The sequence below is a fragment of the Lonchura striata genome, chromosome Z (genome assembly GCF_050655825.1).
Source record: "Lonchura striata isolate lonStrDom1 chromosome Z, ASM5065582v1, whole genome shotgun sequence".
Classification (NCBI taxonomy): domain Eukaryota; kingdom Metazoa; phylum Chordata; class Aves; order Passeriformes; family Estrildidae; genus Lonchura; species Lonchura striata.
This window is the reverse complement of record NC_140740.1, coordinates 86,498,171-86,514,657: the sequence shown is the minus strand read 5'-3', so window position 1 is coordinate 86,514,657 and position 16,487 is coordinate 86,498,171. Positions and strand designations below refer to the sequence as shown.

The following is a 16,487-nucleotide window of genomic DNA, read 5'->3' as shown; positions in this document are numbered from 1 at the left end:
ACATGGGTGAGAAATGTAGGTTTTAGGATTTTTAGTATGTTATAGATGGGTTCAAGATGGAGGGTGCAGGGTGATGTCTTGAGTTCCTTTTTTCTTTCTTATTCCTCCTTCTTGGGTTTGGGTGGTATCTTGTAATTGGGTAGGAAAATCTGCATTGCGGGTCTTTAGGGGTAATTTATTGGGTTAGAAAGGGAAATAATCCAGGTGTCACTTCTTAATTGGGCACTTTAATTTGTGATTAGACTCAAAAGGCCTCGCAGCACGAGGCCCTTGGCCGTTTTTGTGCTGTTTTCACACAAGCAAGGTCTGGGCGCAGACAGCGTGCTGAGGTCTTGATAAGATACCAATAAACAGAAGCTGAAGACAGAAAAGGTGCTGTGCGTCTGCTGTTCCTGGCACAGAGCTGCCCCAGGAGGGTTTCCCCTGCCAGGGGAGTCGCCCAGCGCGGGGCACAGACTCACACCCGGGTGGGATCACGCCTGGCACGACTTGGTGCTCTCATTTAGCACGGTCCAGGGCTCGCAGCTGCAGGGTGCTGCGCTCCCTCTGCGACTCTGCCAGCAGAGCCTTCACCACGGCCAGCCTCAGCCCCCGGCGAGGCCAGGCTCTGCTGCAGCCCAAAACCTGGGGAACTCTCAGAACGGTAAGCCAAAGCTTAGAGTTAAACACGGAATTTGGTCTGAGACCTTGGAAAACGCTCCCGCACTTAAGCACTAAAAGCAAGAATGCAGATTTATAGTTTAAGGCAGACACGTTGAGCTAAGTAGAAGAAAGTTTAGAGTTTAAGATACAGAAAAAACAAAAGTAGTTATGGAGGTGAACAAGGAATTTAGAATGCACTGCTGTATTTTTGTGTGCCATAACATGGTTGGCTAAGAAAGCTCACACTGTAACATGAGTCCATAAGATGAAATATTTAAGGATTAGGTCAAAAGCATAAATAACCTTGTTGGCAGTGTTTTATTGGTCAATAACTCCTTCAAAGGTCTTGTGACTTTGGGTCTTGTGGCATCCTGAACCATGCAGTGTTAGAAATGAGACATTTGACTCAGCCAATATATCAAGCAGCAATTCAATGTATTAATTAATATGGTAACGTATGAGCAAAGACAGCTCTGGGTGCAGTGGTGGGGGTTTTCCCCTCCCACTGCACACCCATTGTTGGCTTGCTGGTATTTACTGATCATATTCATGCATATTCATAGGCTTTTCTCAGTGTCTACGACAGCTTTCGGCAGTTTCCACTTCTACCTTTTAACGCCACAATTCTATACTCCAGGATCATAAATCTATGATGGTGATGGCTGGTTGCTTTCCAGTTTCTGTGCTCTGTTGTGATCTATTCCGGGTTTCAATATCCTGGAATGTACATCCCAGGATGTGTGTGCTGGTGGTGGGGTCCAGCCTCTGTTTTCTGGGATCATTAATCTGTGGTAGTGATGTCCAGCTTCCCCTTTCAAAATCATGTATTGACAATCTTGATATCCATTTTCCTTGTTTTCTTAGGATCATTAATCTATGGTCGTGATGTCCAGCTTCCCTTTGGAAGTTATTAATCAGCAACCTTGATGTCCATCTTCCTTCTCCAGGAGTTTGAGATAGGGTCACTTCCCTTTCTCTTCAAATCCTTTGTACATTCTAAAGCTACAGTTTAAAATCCTTAGTACTAAGCAACATTCTAAAGTTATAATTCAAATACTCCTATTACAAAACAGTTTAAGATTTATAACTGTTATTTGCAAACAAAAGATTGGTCCAAAAGCCTTCTTCCATGCTTTCCTTGGTTGTTTGTTAGAACTCATCTTTATAGCTGTCCCAAGGCCGTGTTCCACACATTTCACAATTACAACTACACAAGGCTGCCTTTGTTTACCTGTCACAAAGCACAGCCTTGCATTGCACGTGCAGTGAAGATGTGAGCCGAACTCACCCTTCCTGCCTGGGCAGGAGATAAGAAAAATCACACACTCAAAAACAACTCGGAGGCCCTGCCTGAAATTCCTTCCAAAAACAACTCGGATGCCCTGCCTGAAATTCCTTCTGGAATTCTCACAGGCCTGGAGCAGGACAGCAGCCGGGGTGTGTTTCCTGGCTGATGTGCTCAGGAGGGTGAGTCCATCAGGAGGGCTGTTCCCCAGCCCCACTGCTGCCCCACAGCTCACGGGAACAGCAGCTGCACTTGCTGCTTTCGGGATATTCACTTCTCAGAGTGCTGACAGAGGCACAGACCACAAGGCATCCTGCTTTTTCAGCTTCTGATAAACTCCTGTGGATGAGACCTGTCCATCTGGGGAGATGCAGAGCTCCGAGAGCTCCAGCACCAGGCTACTGCTCCAAAGAGATGTCCTCTTCTCATTTTGAGCTCCTCCAAGAGGTCATGCGTTGCTGTCTGTAAGACCAAAAGCAGCTTGCAACACAAATTTTTAATATTGTTATAAATTGTGAGCCCCTTGGGTTTTAAAAGCAGGTACACCCATCAGCTCAGTCCCATGCGGAGAGAGGAACGTGGTTCATCCCTTCTGCTGCCCTTGTCAGAGGGGACACTGAACTGAGCTGAGGATGGGAACTTATGTTCTTCAGCCACACTGATACAACCCAGGAGGCCTGGCCAGTGCAGGCTCGGGTCTCCAGAAATGGCAAAATTTCCTTTTCTGTTCTAACATCTTCTGCCAAAACACCAACCCGAACAAGCGAAGCGCACGGCCACTCGCATGCAGGCAGCAAAGCTGGCTTAAATGACTTTGCTGACCTTCCTGGGGATGATGTGCTGGAATTCTTCGCTGGAGAAAACCTGCCAGATGCAATTCAGCAGGGCTGGACACCTCCTGGGTTTCCTCACAGGAGTGGGGAGCACTCAGCACCTGCAAACCCAGACCTACACCTGCTCCTTGCAGCTTATCCCAGTGTCAGCGTTCAGGAACACACAGAATAATCACAGGATATGATTATCTGCAGGTGATTTTATTGAGAGCTCTGGGAGTCAGGGTACAGACCCAAATCTGACCCTGACATGGCTTTCGACCTGAACCTATTTTATATTCTATCCTTATATAACTCACATATTAATTATTAAACTTATATTGTTCTGTTGTATACATTGACATGAGTTTCTCAGGATCTTTATTGGGTCCCTGACCACAGTTTCTCATTATTATTATTCTTACATGTAACTCACATATTAATTGTTAAACTTCTATTGTTCTATCATATTCATTGACATGAGTTTCTCGTGATCTTTCTCAGGTCACTGACCAGAGTTTCTCATGATTATTCTTATGATTAAACAGTAATTATATTTAATTACTAACCAATCATCACATCTAACAATTATATCATTTATGATGTACCAGCTACACAGTGCAGTTCTATCAAGCACAAGTTCTCCATGTGCTGAGGGTGTTCATTATTCCAGGGCCTGCGGAGCTGATTTTTCCTTTTAACCCTAAATCCCCGTGATTTTAAAACCCTTTTACCATCACCAGCAGGTGTGATCCCATTATTGTTCCTGGGTTTCCTCACAGGAGCGGGGAGCACTGAGCACCTGCAAACCCAGACCTACACCTGCTCCTCGCAGCTTATCCCAGCAGGTGTGATCCCATTATTGTTCCCAGCAGGGGGAAAAGCTCGGTGTCAAATCCTGGACCACCACTGCACCTTCCTGCAAATCTCCTGTGCCTCACAGGCGCTGGAAGTGGAAGCTGCTGGAGGATGTCAGGTGAGAGCGGGGTGCCACCACCTTGGGGTGACCTGTGGATAACCAGCAGCGGATGGGGAAAGCAGGAACCCAGGTCTGATGAGTTTCCCTGCAGAGGGCAGCCTGTCCTTGCTCTGAAATCAGTTTTAGGCAGGGAAACACGGCTGTTCCCACCTGCCAGCAGCCTGGAAAGAGCTGCCTTGTGGAGGGCTGGAGGGTGTTGCCACTTCAGCTGGAAACAGGCACTCCCTGAGTGTGGGAACCCAGGGCTTCCCTCTGGATGCCCTGGGACCCTGGCAGGGCTCAGGAACCCATGGACAGAGATCACAGACAGTGTCTCTGGGGGCTCTGAGAGGGGGGAGAGAAGAAGAAGAAGACAGCAGACAGAGAGGATGTCAGGGTGTGTGTGTGCCTCTGCCTTAATACTGAGCAAACCACAGCAAAACAGAACATAATCTGTTAGATAACTCGCAATAAACTGCCTTGAGACCGAACAGCAAGAGCCTGCACAGTTTTTCTTTGGAAGCACGGGCTGGAGGAGGAATTTCACCAGCACATGGGACCCCAGAGCAAGGCTGGGGTTCCCACAGGAGCCGAGTGCGAGCACAGTGATGCTCCTGTGCAGCTCCAGCAGTGCAGGCAGGCTGTGTCGCTGCTGGGGGAGCAAATCCCAGCGGCAGACGAGAGCAGGGAGCAGCTCAGCCTTTGCTGGCAGCTCCTGTGTTGCAGGGATGTAATTTGGAGAGACAGGTCCCTGCTGCGGGAGCAGCCTCTTGCCCAGAGGTGACAAACAGCTCTGCCCACGTCTGGCTCTGGTGGTGGTGTGAAACGCCACTCGCTGCCTCTGCAGACACGGGACTCACAGCCAGAGGAACACACCAGGGTCTTCCCTGGTTAAATATTTCAGCGTGCTGCTCAGCAGCTCAAGGCTGACACTTCTGCCTCCGCAGATTTTGGTTCCCATTTATTTACCCATGGAGGCCAAGGGATGGCACAGCCTGAGGATTAAGGGGTTGAGGGTTATGGGTGTTGTATGTATGTTGTATGTATGTATGTTATGTTGAGGGTTAAGGGGTGACACAGCCAGCCCCCCAGCTCTCTGCCATGTTCCTGTCCCCACACAGCCTGTCTGAGGGTTAAGGGGTGATACAGCCAGCCCCCCAGCTCTCTGCCATGTCCCTGTCCCCACACAGCCTGTCTGAGGGTTAAGGGGTGACACAGCCAGCCCCCCAGCTCTCTGCCATGTCCCAACACAGCCTGTCTGAGGGTTAAGGGGTGACACAGCCAGCCCCCCAGCTCTCTGCCATGTCCCTGTCCTCACACAGCCTGAGGGTTAAGGGGTGACACAGCCAGCCCCCCAGCTCTCTGCCATGTCCCAACACAGCCTGTCTGAGGGTTAAGGGGTGACACAGCCAGCCCCCCAGCTCTCTGCCATGTCCCCACACAGCCTGTCTGAGGGTTAAGGGGTGACACAGCCAGCCCCCCAGCTCTCTGCCATGTCCCCACACCGCCTGTCTGAGGGTTAAGGGGTGACACAGCCAGCCCCCCAGCTCTCTGCCATGTCCCAACACAGCCTGTCTGAGGGTTAAGGGGTGACACAGCCAGTCCCCAGCTCTCTGCCATGTCCCAACACAGCCTGTCTGAGGGTTAAGGGGTGACACAGCCAGCCCCCCAGCTCTCTGCCATGTCCCTGTCCCCACACAGCCTCTCCTGCTGCTCCCGGGAGCCACGGGGCAGCTCCCCTGGGTGCTGGTGGCGCTCAGGGTGCTGGGGCACAGCTCTGGAGGCAGCAGTGGGATGAGATGTTCACGGCTCAGAAACAGCACCGGCCATGCACAGGCAATGTGAGCCTCTGATCTGCTGCTAGTTTTGGGCAGAAAAGCCGATTCCTCTGCATCCTTTTGTAGGAAGGGGTGGTGAGCTGTCCGGGCTGTGGGACACGGAGCTGCTCAGCAGGCTGAGTTAGCGGCAGGAGCACCCCAATGTGCAGCCTTGTTCTGCTGCACTGACACACTGCTGGGTCTGCAATGAATAAACATCCATGCCATCTTCTCTGGAGAGAGAGGATTTTCTTCTTCCTTCCTTTCACAGAGGACACCTCCATGGGATACACAAGGAAATCTGGAGGCCCCTCCAATTAGTATTTAACTGTTCCCAGGAGGGCTCTCTCTGGTCTGTGGACCTCCCTGAGGACTGTGTGCCTACAGCGGGCAGACAGCAGCAGCACAAGTGCCCCTCTTGCCCAGCTTTCCTCACACCCAGCTGTGCCCAAGGGTTGGCTCTGGAGCCCGAGGAGATGTCCTCAGGCAGGGCTCTGCTGTGCCCCTGCAGGGACTGCGCTGGGGGCTGAGCAGTGTTCCTGGGTAGGATGCCAGTGCTGCCCGTCCACACTCATCCCCGACATCCAGCTCCGTAGAAACGTGGGCTGCCTGCTCGGGGATGGAGTAACTCCAGTATCAACCACCTCCAGCAAGCCGGAAAAGCAGGCAGCTTGTATGAGCAGAGCTCAGATCCTCGGTGCATTTTGCTTGTGGTCCACTGGCCTCTTGTCTGTTTTATCCCTACAGCAGTCAGAGGAGTTCTGATGGAGGAATTCCCACCTCCTGGGGAGAAGGGGGGCGAGAAGATGTGGTTGACCATTGTCACGAGTGGGCAAGGAGGAGCTGTGAGGTTGGAAACAAACCCTCCCAGTCTGGATCCTGATCCAGGGCCTGCCAGGTGCTCAGCACACGGAACACTTGTGTCTGTGTGCACACACACAGAGGTGGGTCCTGCTGTGCCGGGATGAGTCCTGGCCTTGCACACCAAGTGTTTTAGGGAAGGACTTACCTGGATAACTGCTTCCCAGTGCCCAGCTGCCCATGGGCACAGGGATTTGCAGGACACTTTGGGCTGAAAGCATTTTCTTCCCTCCCTGCACGTCGCTGCTCCCTGGGGAAATGTCACTGCCTGTGTGCTGGTGAATGGTTGCAGGAGAGGGGTCATGGATCAATGGAACAGTTATTCATTGATACCTCTGTCGAAGACCCCAGAATCAGAATCAGAATCTGGCCTGGGAACAGAGCTTGGGAAAGTGGCTCTGTGTCTAGGCCTGGGAAACTCTGCAAGGTCTGTCTAGGCCTGGGAAACGGAGCAAGGTGGGAATGAGAGAATAAGGATGAGCACATCCTTGGAGATATGCTTGTACAAGAACAGGCTGTGTGACAAGATGTGCCCAGAGAAGATGTGATGTACCACGACGACGTGACTAGAGATGAGAAACTTGGCTTGAGGAACCTGGCTATGGTTGTAAATGCACGTAGGCTAAACAGGACAAAGACCTTTGTGAAACCAATGAGAGCTGCTGCTGACTTTGCTTGTAGCAAACCCCACATAAATTGACAGGATTTTTGCATAAATGAAGCTTGCTTATCAATCACGCTGATTGTGCTTGCCTTCCCTCCACCTGTGGGTCTGCAGGTGGGAGTCCTCCCTGCATGTCACTGTTCCCTGGGGAAATGTCACCATCCCTGGGTCCCTGGGAGCCATGTCACCGTTCTCTGGGGAAATGTCACCATCCCTGGGTCCCTGGGAAACATGTCACTGTTCCCTGGGGAAATGTCACCATCCCTGGGCTCTAAGGTGGGAGCCATGTCACTGTTCCCTGGGGAAATGTCACCATCCCTGGGTCCCTGGGAGCCATGTCACCATTCTCTGGGGAAATGTCACCATCCCTGGGTCCCTGGGAGCCATGTCACTGTTCCCTGGGGAAATGTCACCATCCCTGAGCTCTAAGGTGGGAGCCATGTCACTGTTCCCTGAGGAAATGTCACCATCCCTGGGTCCCTGGGAAACATGTCACTGTTCCCTGAGGAAATGTCACCATCCCTGGGTCCCTGGGAGCCATGTCACTGTTCCCTGGGGAAATGTCACCATCCCTGGGCTCTAAGGTGGGAGCCATGTCAGTGTTCCCTGGGGAAATGTCACCATCCCTGGGTCCCTGGGAGCCATGTCACCATTCTCTGGGGAAATGTCACCATCCCTGGGTCCCTGGGAGCCATGTCACTGTTCCCTGGGGAAATGTCACCATCCCTGGGCTCTAAGGTGGGAGCCATGTCACTGTTCTCTGGGGAAATGTCACCATCCCTGGTCCCTGGGAGCCTCCAGGAGCTGTGGCACTGAGCTGGTGTGACGGGACACTCCTCACCGAGCGCTGCTGCAGGTGCTGCGGAGGCCAGCAGGGTTTAGGGACGGGCAGCCCACACATTTTAAAGGCAGCGTTTCAGCACTAAAATGCCATCCTGCCCCCATCCATACGGCAAAACCCACCCCGTGGCTCCAAGAGCAGCGGGCTGTCCGCTTCAGGCTGTCCCGCTGACCCCACTGCCCTCCTGAAATGCCTGATGGACTCCCAGAAACATCCCAGGAGTTTGGCATCTCTGGTAGACACAAACGCTTCACGCAGCGTTGGCTTACACGGGAATTATCTCTATTTTTCAGAATAGCCTGTGCTGTCAAAGATGCCCTTGGGTATATTCCTTCCAAAGCTTCAAAAAATTCATATAAACTTCCTAAAACACCTAATTGTCACTGCAACATTAATGAAAGCAACCATTCAGAGATCCTTTTGTTGCACTTTATTCCACCACAAGCCAAGACCAGGCAGGGAAAAATGCTGTGTGAAAAGGCTGTGCTTTCTAAGACAGAATATTTTTATTTTAATAAGTAAAAACCCACTCTGAATTTAGCAATATGATCATTATAAACCAGCTTCCCCAGTGCCTAGACGGCAGTTTAAAACACGGGGTGAGCACGGCTTCAGAAAGTGAAGATGCACTTTGAGAGGACTCCATCCACCCGGATATTGTACTGCTTCAAAATCAAACTCTGCCTTTCAAAATGTCAAAGGCAACAATTCACAGGCATACACCATATGGTGCATTTGTTCTCTTCTATTCCTCTCGGAACCAGCTGAAACAGAAAGAACATTTCAGAGCTGAAACGCCTGCATGCCACACTGCACACTGCAAGCTCTCAAAAACTGTAGATGGTGGCATGAAATTGCTCCAAGGGACAGAACTGATCATTTTCAGCCCAGCCTCCAGAAAGCCCACTTGTAAAATTCACTGTTGCTATGTCGTGGTTTTGCTCTGGGATCTGGGAGGGATTTGCACAGGAAAAGCCTCCCAGGATGTCCCCACCCTTTAAAAGGCAGCTGAAGTCGGTTATGGCAATGGTGAAGCTCTGCGATGGTGTAACAGCTGCTGAGTCCCAGCACGATTAAAATAAACTGCAGCAAAAACAGTCACATATCAGTGACTGAGGGGGAACAATCACTGGGGCAGCAGCAGAGCCGTTGGAGGCATCTTTTTGACATTTATGGGAGTTTTAAAATCACCTTCCCAACAGGTTCCCAGGCTGCAGTGGAAGGGCAGATCCTGGCCAGGAGCCACCAGGAGCAGCTCCTGCAGTTTCAGGGAGGGATTTTTCTGCTCCCACTGTTGTTCTTTAAATAAAATCCAGGCCCACATCTCTGAGTCTGGGGTGTGCACCCGTCCCAGGGCTACGCGATGGCACCACAGTGCTGTCAGCAACAGCAGTGCTCTGTGTCTCTTTCAGTGAATGTCCTCTGCAGATTTACTGAAACACCTGATGGGGGATCTTGCACTGAAACTAATCTTTGAACTGCATGAGACACAGATGATGACAGACTCTGAATTCCCTCCCTGTGACCCCGAGTGCTCAGGCAGCCTGAACCTGCTGAAACAAAGCTGGCTGAGGAGCAGCCCAACACCAGGTAACCCCAGAATGCAAATGTGATGTGATCTGGGTCTTCATGTTCACTCTTAAAAGCCTTTTCCAACCTGAATGAATTCTGTGATTTGCAGAAGAGATCTAGACACCACTACTGGAGTAAACACTTCACAATAACAATAGTAATAATTTGTGAAACAATTACACACTGCCACGCAAGGAAGGCTCAGGCCTTACATTTTATTTCTGCAAATGAGAGACAGATCTGGCTTGTGATCAGCTAAGCACACTCAGGTAACAAATTAAAGCCATCCCTCTTATCCCCTTTTCCCAGCATGTGACGCTGAGGTTTTGGAACGACATTAAACAAGAGCTCACAAAGCGAGATGGAAAATCCCAAGCGGCGGCGACACGCTCTGTTTGCTCGTTACTGAGTCCGTCTTACACTTTAATTGTGGGCCCACAGGACAACACTCGAGAGCAAAACCCTTTCTTTCACGGCCATAACAAACAGTCCTGCAGGCCTCTGGAGGAGAAGTGACAGCCCATGGGAATGGTGCTGGGCTGAGGGGACGTGGCCACCGCTGCCTGGCGAGGATTGCGCAGGCTGGTGTCCAGCCCCAGGGCAGCACGGCGCTGCTCTGCCTGCCAGAGGGGCTCCTGGGGTCACTGACCGCTCTCCCCCCGTGCCCTGGGCTCTGCTGGCTCTGGGTGGGCAGCTGGCCACTCCACTGCAGCCACGCCGCTCCCACTGGGATGGACGGATCCTCCTCCCGAGCCCGTGGGACACAGCCGAGGGTCCTGCGCCTTCCCTGCCCTGGCACACCGCCCTCCAGCCCGGGGGCAGCGGGACTGTGGGCAGTGGGGCAGTGGGCAAGTGGGGCAGTGGGGCTGTGGGCAGTGGGAGAGTGGGCAGTGGGGCTGTGGGCAGTGGGCAGTGGGAGAGTGGGCAGTGGGCAGTGGGCAGTGGGCAGTGGGAGAGTGGGCAGTGGGGCTGTGGGCAGTGGGAGAGTGGGCAGTGGGGCAGTGGGCAGTGGGGCTGTGGGCAGTGGGCAGTGGGCAGTGGGCAGTGGGCAGTGAGAGAGTGGGCAGTGGGGCAGTGGGCAGTGGGGCTGTGGGCAGTGGGCAGTGAGAGAGTGGGCAGTGGGGCAGTGGGCAAGTGGGGCAGTGGGGCAGTGGGCAATGGGAGAGTGGACAGTGGGGCTGTGGGCAGTGGGAGAGTGGGCAGTGGGGCTGTGGGCAGTGGGCAGTGGGATATTGGGCAGTGGGCAGTGGGGCTGTGGGCAGTGGGCAGTGGGGCAGTGGGCAGTGGGAGAGTGGGCAGTGGGGCAGTGGGCAGTGGGAGAGTGGGCAGTGGGGCTGTGGGGCTGTGGGCAGAGGGGCAGTGGGAGAGTGGGCAGTGGGGCAGTGGGGCTGTGGGCAGTGGGATATTGGGCAGTGGGAGAGTGGGCAGCGGGACTGTGGGCAGGGGGCTGTGGGCAGTGAGATATTGGGCAGTGGGCAGTGGGGCAGTGGGCAGTGGGCAGTGGGAGAGTGGGCAGTGGGATCATGGACAGTGGGATATTGGGTGGTGAGGCTGTGGGCAGTGGGATCACAGTCAGCAGGACAGTGGGCAGCACAACCGTGGGCAGCAGGACCGTGGGCAGCAGGACCGTGGGCAGCAGGACCGTGGGCAGCAGGACAGTGGGCAGCAGGACCGTGGGCAGCAGGACCGTGGGCAGCAGGACCAAGGACAGCCAGCCGTGGTCTTCGGGGCTGGTTGGATCTGCTCCAGTGCAGGGCAGCTGCTCCTTCCATTGGAATGTCCCCCACCCCCAGTGAAAGTGCTGAGCTTTAGTTGAGGTATATCAATCATCTGCAACACCCCAGAAACCAAACCTCTGTCTCTGTCCCGTTTCCCCTTTCTAAACCGCTCTGGGGGACATGCAAACGCTCTCAGCAAGGACCTGAGACAAATGGCTTTGCCTTTTCAGGCCTCCTCCGTCAGCTTTGCCTTCCAAATGCCTTCCCCACCCCTGCAGCTGGACTTGCGCCCCATGCCATCCTTGCAGCTGGCTGCCTTCACACCAGTGCTGCCGATGGGCTGGAGCAGTGGCATTCCCATCGCCCCGACGCGAGATCCTCACACAGGAACACCTTCCTGGGCTTGTCAAAGCCTGCCACAGCTAACCCTGGTCCCAGCAAGAACGGAAACCAGCAAAGCAGCAAGCACTGCTGCTAGTCATCGGAGCCTCACACGCGTTTCTTCACGTCTCAGAGCGTTCAGCGGATTGCTTGTTAAAAGGGTAGAAATAATCCACACAGGAATAGTTAAATATGGGCCTTGCAGTACTAAATACAGCAGTTTCTCCTGTACAAACGCCAGCAGCGCCGCTGTGCCGGGCAGCACAGCAGCAGGATGGTGAGGAAAGCAGAGGCTGTCTTGTATGGCACTGTTTACAGATCTCCCATTTAAAAAGCTGCCGAGTTGGGTTAAATATAAGTATAGAACATTTCTTCCCTATACAAACTCTTGTTAGCTGATTCATTATTAAGGTGCTCAGAAGTGTGGATGGAAACAGAAGGTACAGTAGATAGATCAGCCGTGTCTTCATCTATTTACACACAGTTGCCCGCTGACACCAGCATCTCCCAGAGAAGCTGGGAGCAAAGTGGCCGGTTAGGAAGCTCATGCCACAGGAACTGTTGTTTTCTTCACGAGATCTTTGTCAGGAGGAAAGCCTGTAGCACTTTGAGTCCTTTTTCAGCAGCAGAGGTGGGTGTGAGCTGAGCCCTGGCTGGGTCCGTGTGGCTGGAGGTGCCGGGCAGCGTCGCTCCCTGCTCCCAGCTCTCACGCCCGCCCAGCCCTCCCCATCCCGCTGGAATTCGCTGGTCTAGCGGCAGCTGTCCGAGCACCAGGCTGTCGCCCTGAAGTGCATCACACGGGCCCTCCGAAGTGCTCGGAAAGCTCAGATCCCCGTGCATCCCCCGCGACTGAAGGGAAGCTTTTGGTGTGAGAAACCACTAACCAGCAAAATGCACTTAGCAAAAATTTTGTCTTGTCCTCAGAGAAAATAAAACAGATCCCCAGCGGCCCGTACTTTGTAGGTCAAATTTCTTCCCCATTCGTATTCTCAGAGAGTTATTTTTCTGTCTGGTGGCCAAACTCTACCTCTAGTTCCATTCTGTGCTGACTGACGGCTGGCATCACTTTATTCCGTACCTGTCCTCGCACAGGCGCCTCGGAGCGGCTCAGAGTTTGGCGTTTTGGGAACCTGTCCACCCAGGAGGGAATCTGACCGTACTGAAAATGTTAATTGTGTCCTTGTCGTTTCAAGTTGCTATAGAAAAAGAAAGGAAAATAAGTCTGTTTGACTACTGTTTGTAAACCTACCATGTACTGTCGTTTCTTCCCCTCGTACATTTAAGCTTCAAACAGGTCCCAGAGATCGCAAGGCAAGATTGTTAAGGCAGTGTAAGAAACCCAGGATTTCGCTCGCACCTCCGGATCCCCTTAGAAGCACTTCTAAGGCATCGCAAGGGGCGCGTGGTTTGTGCTTGCCTTTCCCGGAAAAGGCGTTGGGTAGTGTGGAGAGGGGACGCTCGGTGACACCCGGGAGCCGCCGGGCCCCGCGCAGCGGCCGCACCGCCCCGGAGGAACAGGGGTGCAGCGGGGCCCGCGGGGGCTCACCACCGCTCCTTCTGGTACACCTCCGCCTGCACCATGTCCCCGGCGTGCTCCGAGATGCAGGCCCCGTTGATCTCGCTGAGCTTGTTGTCCGGAAGATCCTCGGGCTTCGTGCAAAGCTTCAGCGCCCTGGAGATGAAGACGTCCAGGTCGAAGTCGGGGTCGGTCTCGCTGCTCACCTCCGCGGGCTCCTTGTGCAGGTGGTGAGGAGAGGAGGGCAGGCTGCGCTCCTGCATCTCCGGCAGGGAGCTGGGGCACTCCAGCCCCGCCTGCGTGCTCTTCACCCACTGGGCGATCTCCAGAAACAGGTTGGATGGCTCCTCTTCCAGCGACAGCTCAGCTGCAGGTGCTATGGTCGCCCTTTTCCAGTGGGATAAATCCAGGATTAGCTTGGGCTCCGAGTAGTGGTGGGGCTTACTGTCCCTCCACAGCAACTTGTCCAGATAGGAGGGCGACCCCACTTTGTAATCGCACGACTTCCCGCAGTCGGCGTCGAACACGCGGTCCATGGACGAGTGGGACAGTTCCAGGAACCTCTCGGAGCTGCTCTGGGAGTATTTCCGCGGGTCGACCTGCGCCTCCTCCGCGGTGGACTCGGAGCCCGCGCGGGGGTCCCGCTGGACCTCGTCCATCTCGTGGGGCTTGTCGTGCCTCCAGTCCAGGTCGGAGGAGAGGCTGATGTGGTACCTGCCAAAGACACACCGCTGTGAGACACGGGCAACAGCAGTGCCCAAACCTGCCCCAGGCTGCTGCTGCTTGCCCGGCCTTCTGCTCGCTGGTGTAATGTCTTACTGACATTCTCTTCTGCGTTAAAATGCCAGGGGGTCAGTAATTTTTATTGTCAAGAGCCTGAGATGCAGGAACAAAACCCCAACAAACAAACCAAGCAGCTCCTTCCTTCAGATGCCGATCATCTCCCCTCCTCTCGGGACTAAAAATTGATTAGCACCTTTAATAAGCAATCTACCCCTCAGCCCACAGACAGGTACCACAGCGAGAGTCCTTCCTGTTTGGTGACAGAACAGTAAAAGACCTAAAACTGACAGAACCAGAGGACGCAGTCTCAAGCTGTGCCAGGGGTTGGATATTAGGAAAAGGTTTTTACAGAAATAGTGATGAAGTTCTGGGATGGCTGCCCAGGGAGGTAGTGGAGTCACCATCCCTGGGTGTGTTTAACAAAGCCTGGATGTGGCACTGGGTGCCAGGGTTGAGTTGAGGTGCTGGGGCTGGGTTGGACTCGATGATCTTGAAGGTCTCTTCCAACCCGGTGATTCTGTGATTCTGGGAATTCTGTGACCAACCCCACCGAGGCTGGGCATCACCAGCTGGTTCTGATGTCAAGGACCCAGAGCATTCCTGAGCTCACCTTGCTCAGTGACAGCTTCTCCAGCCAGCCGAAATCCCTGCCCTGCACCTCCCCGACAGCCCCCACGGCTCTCCCAGTGATGCCTGACTTACTGGCTCCTGAGTGAGCTGCCTGTAGCACAGTTATCCCCAGTTCTGGGGCTCTGCCACAGCCACACGCTGCTCTCGGGTGTCCCACAGCACGCAGCCAAAGTCACCTCCTGTCCCCAGAACACCTGGCTCGTGCTGCAGGACCCACAGCCTGCAGTGGGCTGTTCCCAGTGTGTTTGCTGTACCTGGCAGGGGTGCTGGGGCTGTGGGGATACACCGAAGGTGAATATCCCACTTCCAGCCTTCCTCCCCACCCGACTGAGCCCCCCAGGCCCCACCCTGACCTTTATCACTCGGGCAAAGGGACTAATGACAGTGAGGGCGAGGAGAGGGTTCCTTTGGGTGATTTTTTCAATGCTGGTGAAGTCCAGTGGCTCAGGAAGGGGAGGAGGTTCAGTTGCTCTGCAGAGAGGAGCAGTGCTCAGAAATCCTCAGCCAGTTCATCCCCCACAGCCGGAAGGAGCTCTACAGAAAACTGAACCTCGTTAATTCCCATCTGCTAATTTTGTCCTACCTGCTCCAGGGCTGGGACTGGCCCAGTGGCTGGGGCAACCACCTAGAACGTGAGAGACCTCAGCTCAAGGCTTTCAGCTTCTAAACTTCCCGTGCGGCTTCCAGCAAACCGTTTAAACATCAACACAATTCAGGATGTTTTACAAGGCCCCCAGATCTGTGGCCTCTGGGGTTTGTGCACCTTGAAAAGTGGTGAATGTAGCACAGTGCCAAATCAGGGCCAAATCACAGGGCCAAAAGGTACAAGAATTACAGTATTCTGTAACCTGCGCTATAGGGACAGAGGGCAGAGGTAAGGGCTGCAGAGCCACTTAAACCCAGGTGAAGACAACCTGGGCTGTGAGTAAAACCAAGAGCAGAAAGGTGCTCAGCGACTGGGGTGTGCAGGCTCCGCTTCTGGTCCCTGTGGAACCCAGGACGAGCCTCTGGGCGGCTTCAGCGAGGCGCCAGCTCGGGCTGGAATCACAGCGTGGCATCAAGAAGGAAAAGCAGGCGTCCTGCGTGGGCCTGGGACGCGGCTGCTGGAATCCAGCCAGCAGCACTCAGAGTGCTCTGCCCGGAGCACTGCAGGCAGGATCTGCTCTCCAGCCCGCCCTGGCGCCCTACCTGTCCCAGGTGGACATCTGGCTCTGGTTGGCCTCCATCAGCAGGATGTCGTCGATCTCGTCCTCGATGCGGAACGGGTGCTGGGACACCGGCTCGTCCTCGGGGCAGGAGTACGGGCTCATGTAGGGGTGCTGCAGGCCCATCTCGGCCGTTAATCGATCCATGGGGTTAAATGTCAGTATTTTCTCCAGAAAATCAATCGCTGCGAGCCAGAGACAAACAAGCTCACCAATTCCTCAAAAGCAGGAACTGCCTCGCCAGCCCCCTGAACAAATCCCCCTGCCGTAAGGGATGGGTTAAAGGCCATCCCCAGGTGGACCCAAGCCGGGCACTTCTGTCCTTGCTGTGTCCCCCTGCTCCTCACGGGAGCTGTGAGCCTGCAGGGGAGCAACGCTGCAGCCCTGCAGCACAGCTGGGGCAGCGACTGCAGAGCACCCTGGCACCTGTGCAGGACTGCAGGCGTGCATCACACACCCGGCGTGACAGCCCCGCACTGAGCTGACATCTCACCCCAAAACAGCCTTCGGATCTGGGATCTGGGATCTGGGATTTGAGCTGGGTCTGACTCCACGCCCTCACATCCACTGGGCAAGCACGCCAATTTCACGTCTTAGGTACAATCTGCATGAAGCAGATGGTATTTACTGCAATTTTTGAAAGCCTTTGGCGTGACTGATGCTACGAAATTATTTCACCCATCAATGTTTGAAGAATTATGAGTGGCTAAAATAGTTTTAGGAAGACTGTGGTGCGTGAACTCTTTCTGTGATGGCAGGAAATGTAAGTGCAATTAAACCTAAATGCAGAGTGTTTGCTATG

General features: G+C 53.9%; 1 protein-coding gene across 1 annotated transcript in view; it reads right to left on the bottom strand.

Annotated features, from left to right (window-relative positions):
- Positions 1-9,653: 9,653 nt before the first annotated feature.
- MAPK4 (mitogen-activated protein kinase 4) overlaps positions 9,654-16,487 on the bottom strand; it is a 62,288-nt gene continuing 55,454 nt past the window's right edge. The window contains exons 5-6 of the mRNA XM_031507514.3: positions 15,669-15,870; positions 9,654-13,781 (exon numbers count right to left, since the gene is read on the bottom strand). Of these exons, the coding sequence (XP_031363374.1) occupies positions 13,094-13,781; positions 15,669-15,870 (890 nt within the window). The 3' untranslated portion in view covers positions 9,654-13,093. The remainder of the gene's footprint in view (positions 13,782-15,668; positions 15,871-16,487) is intronic.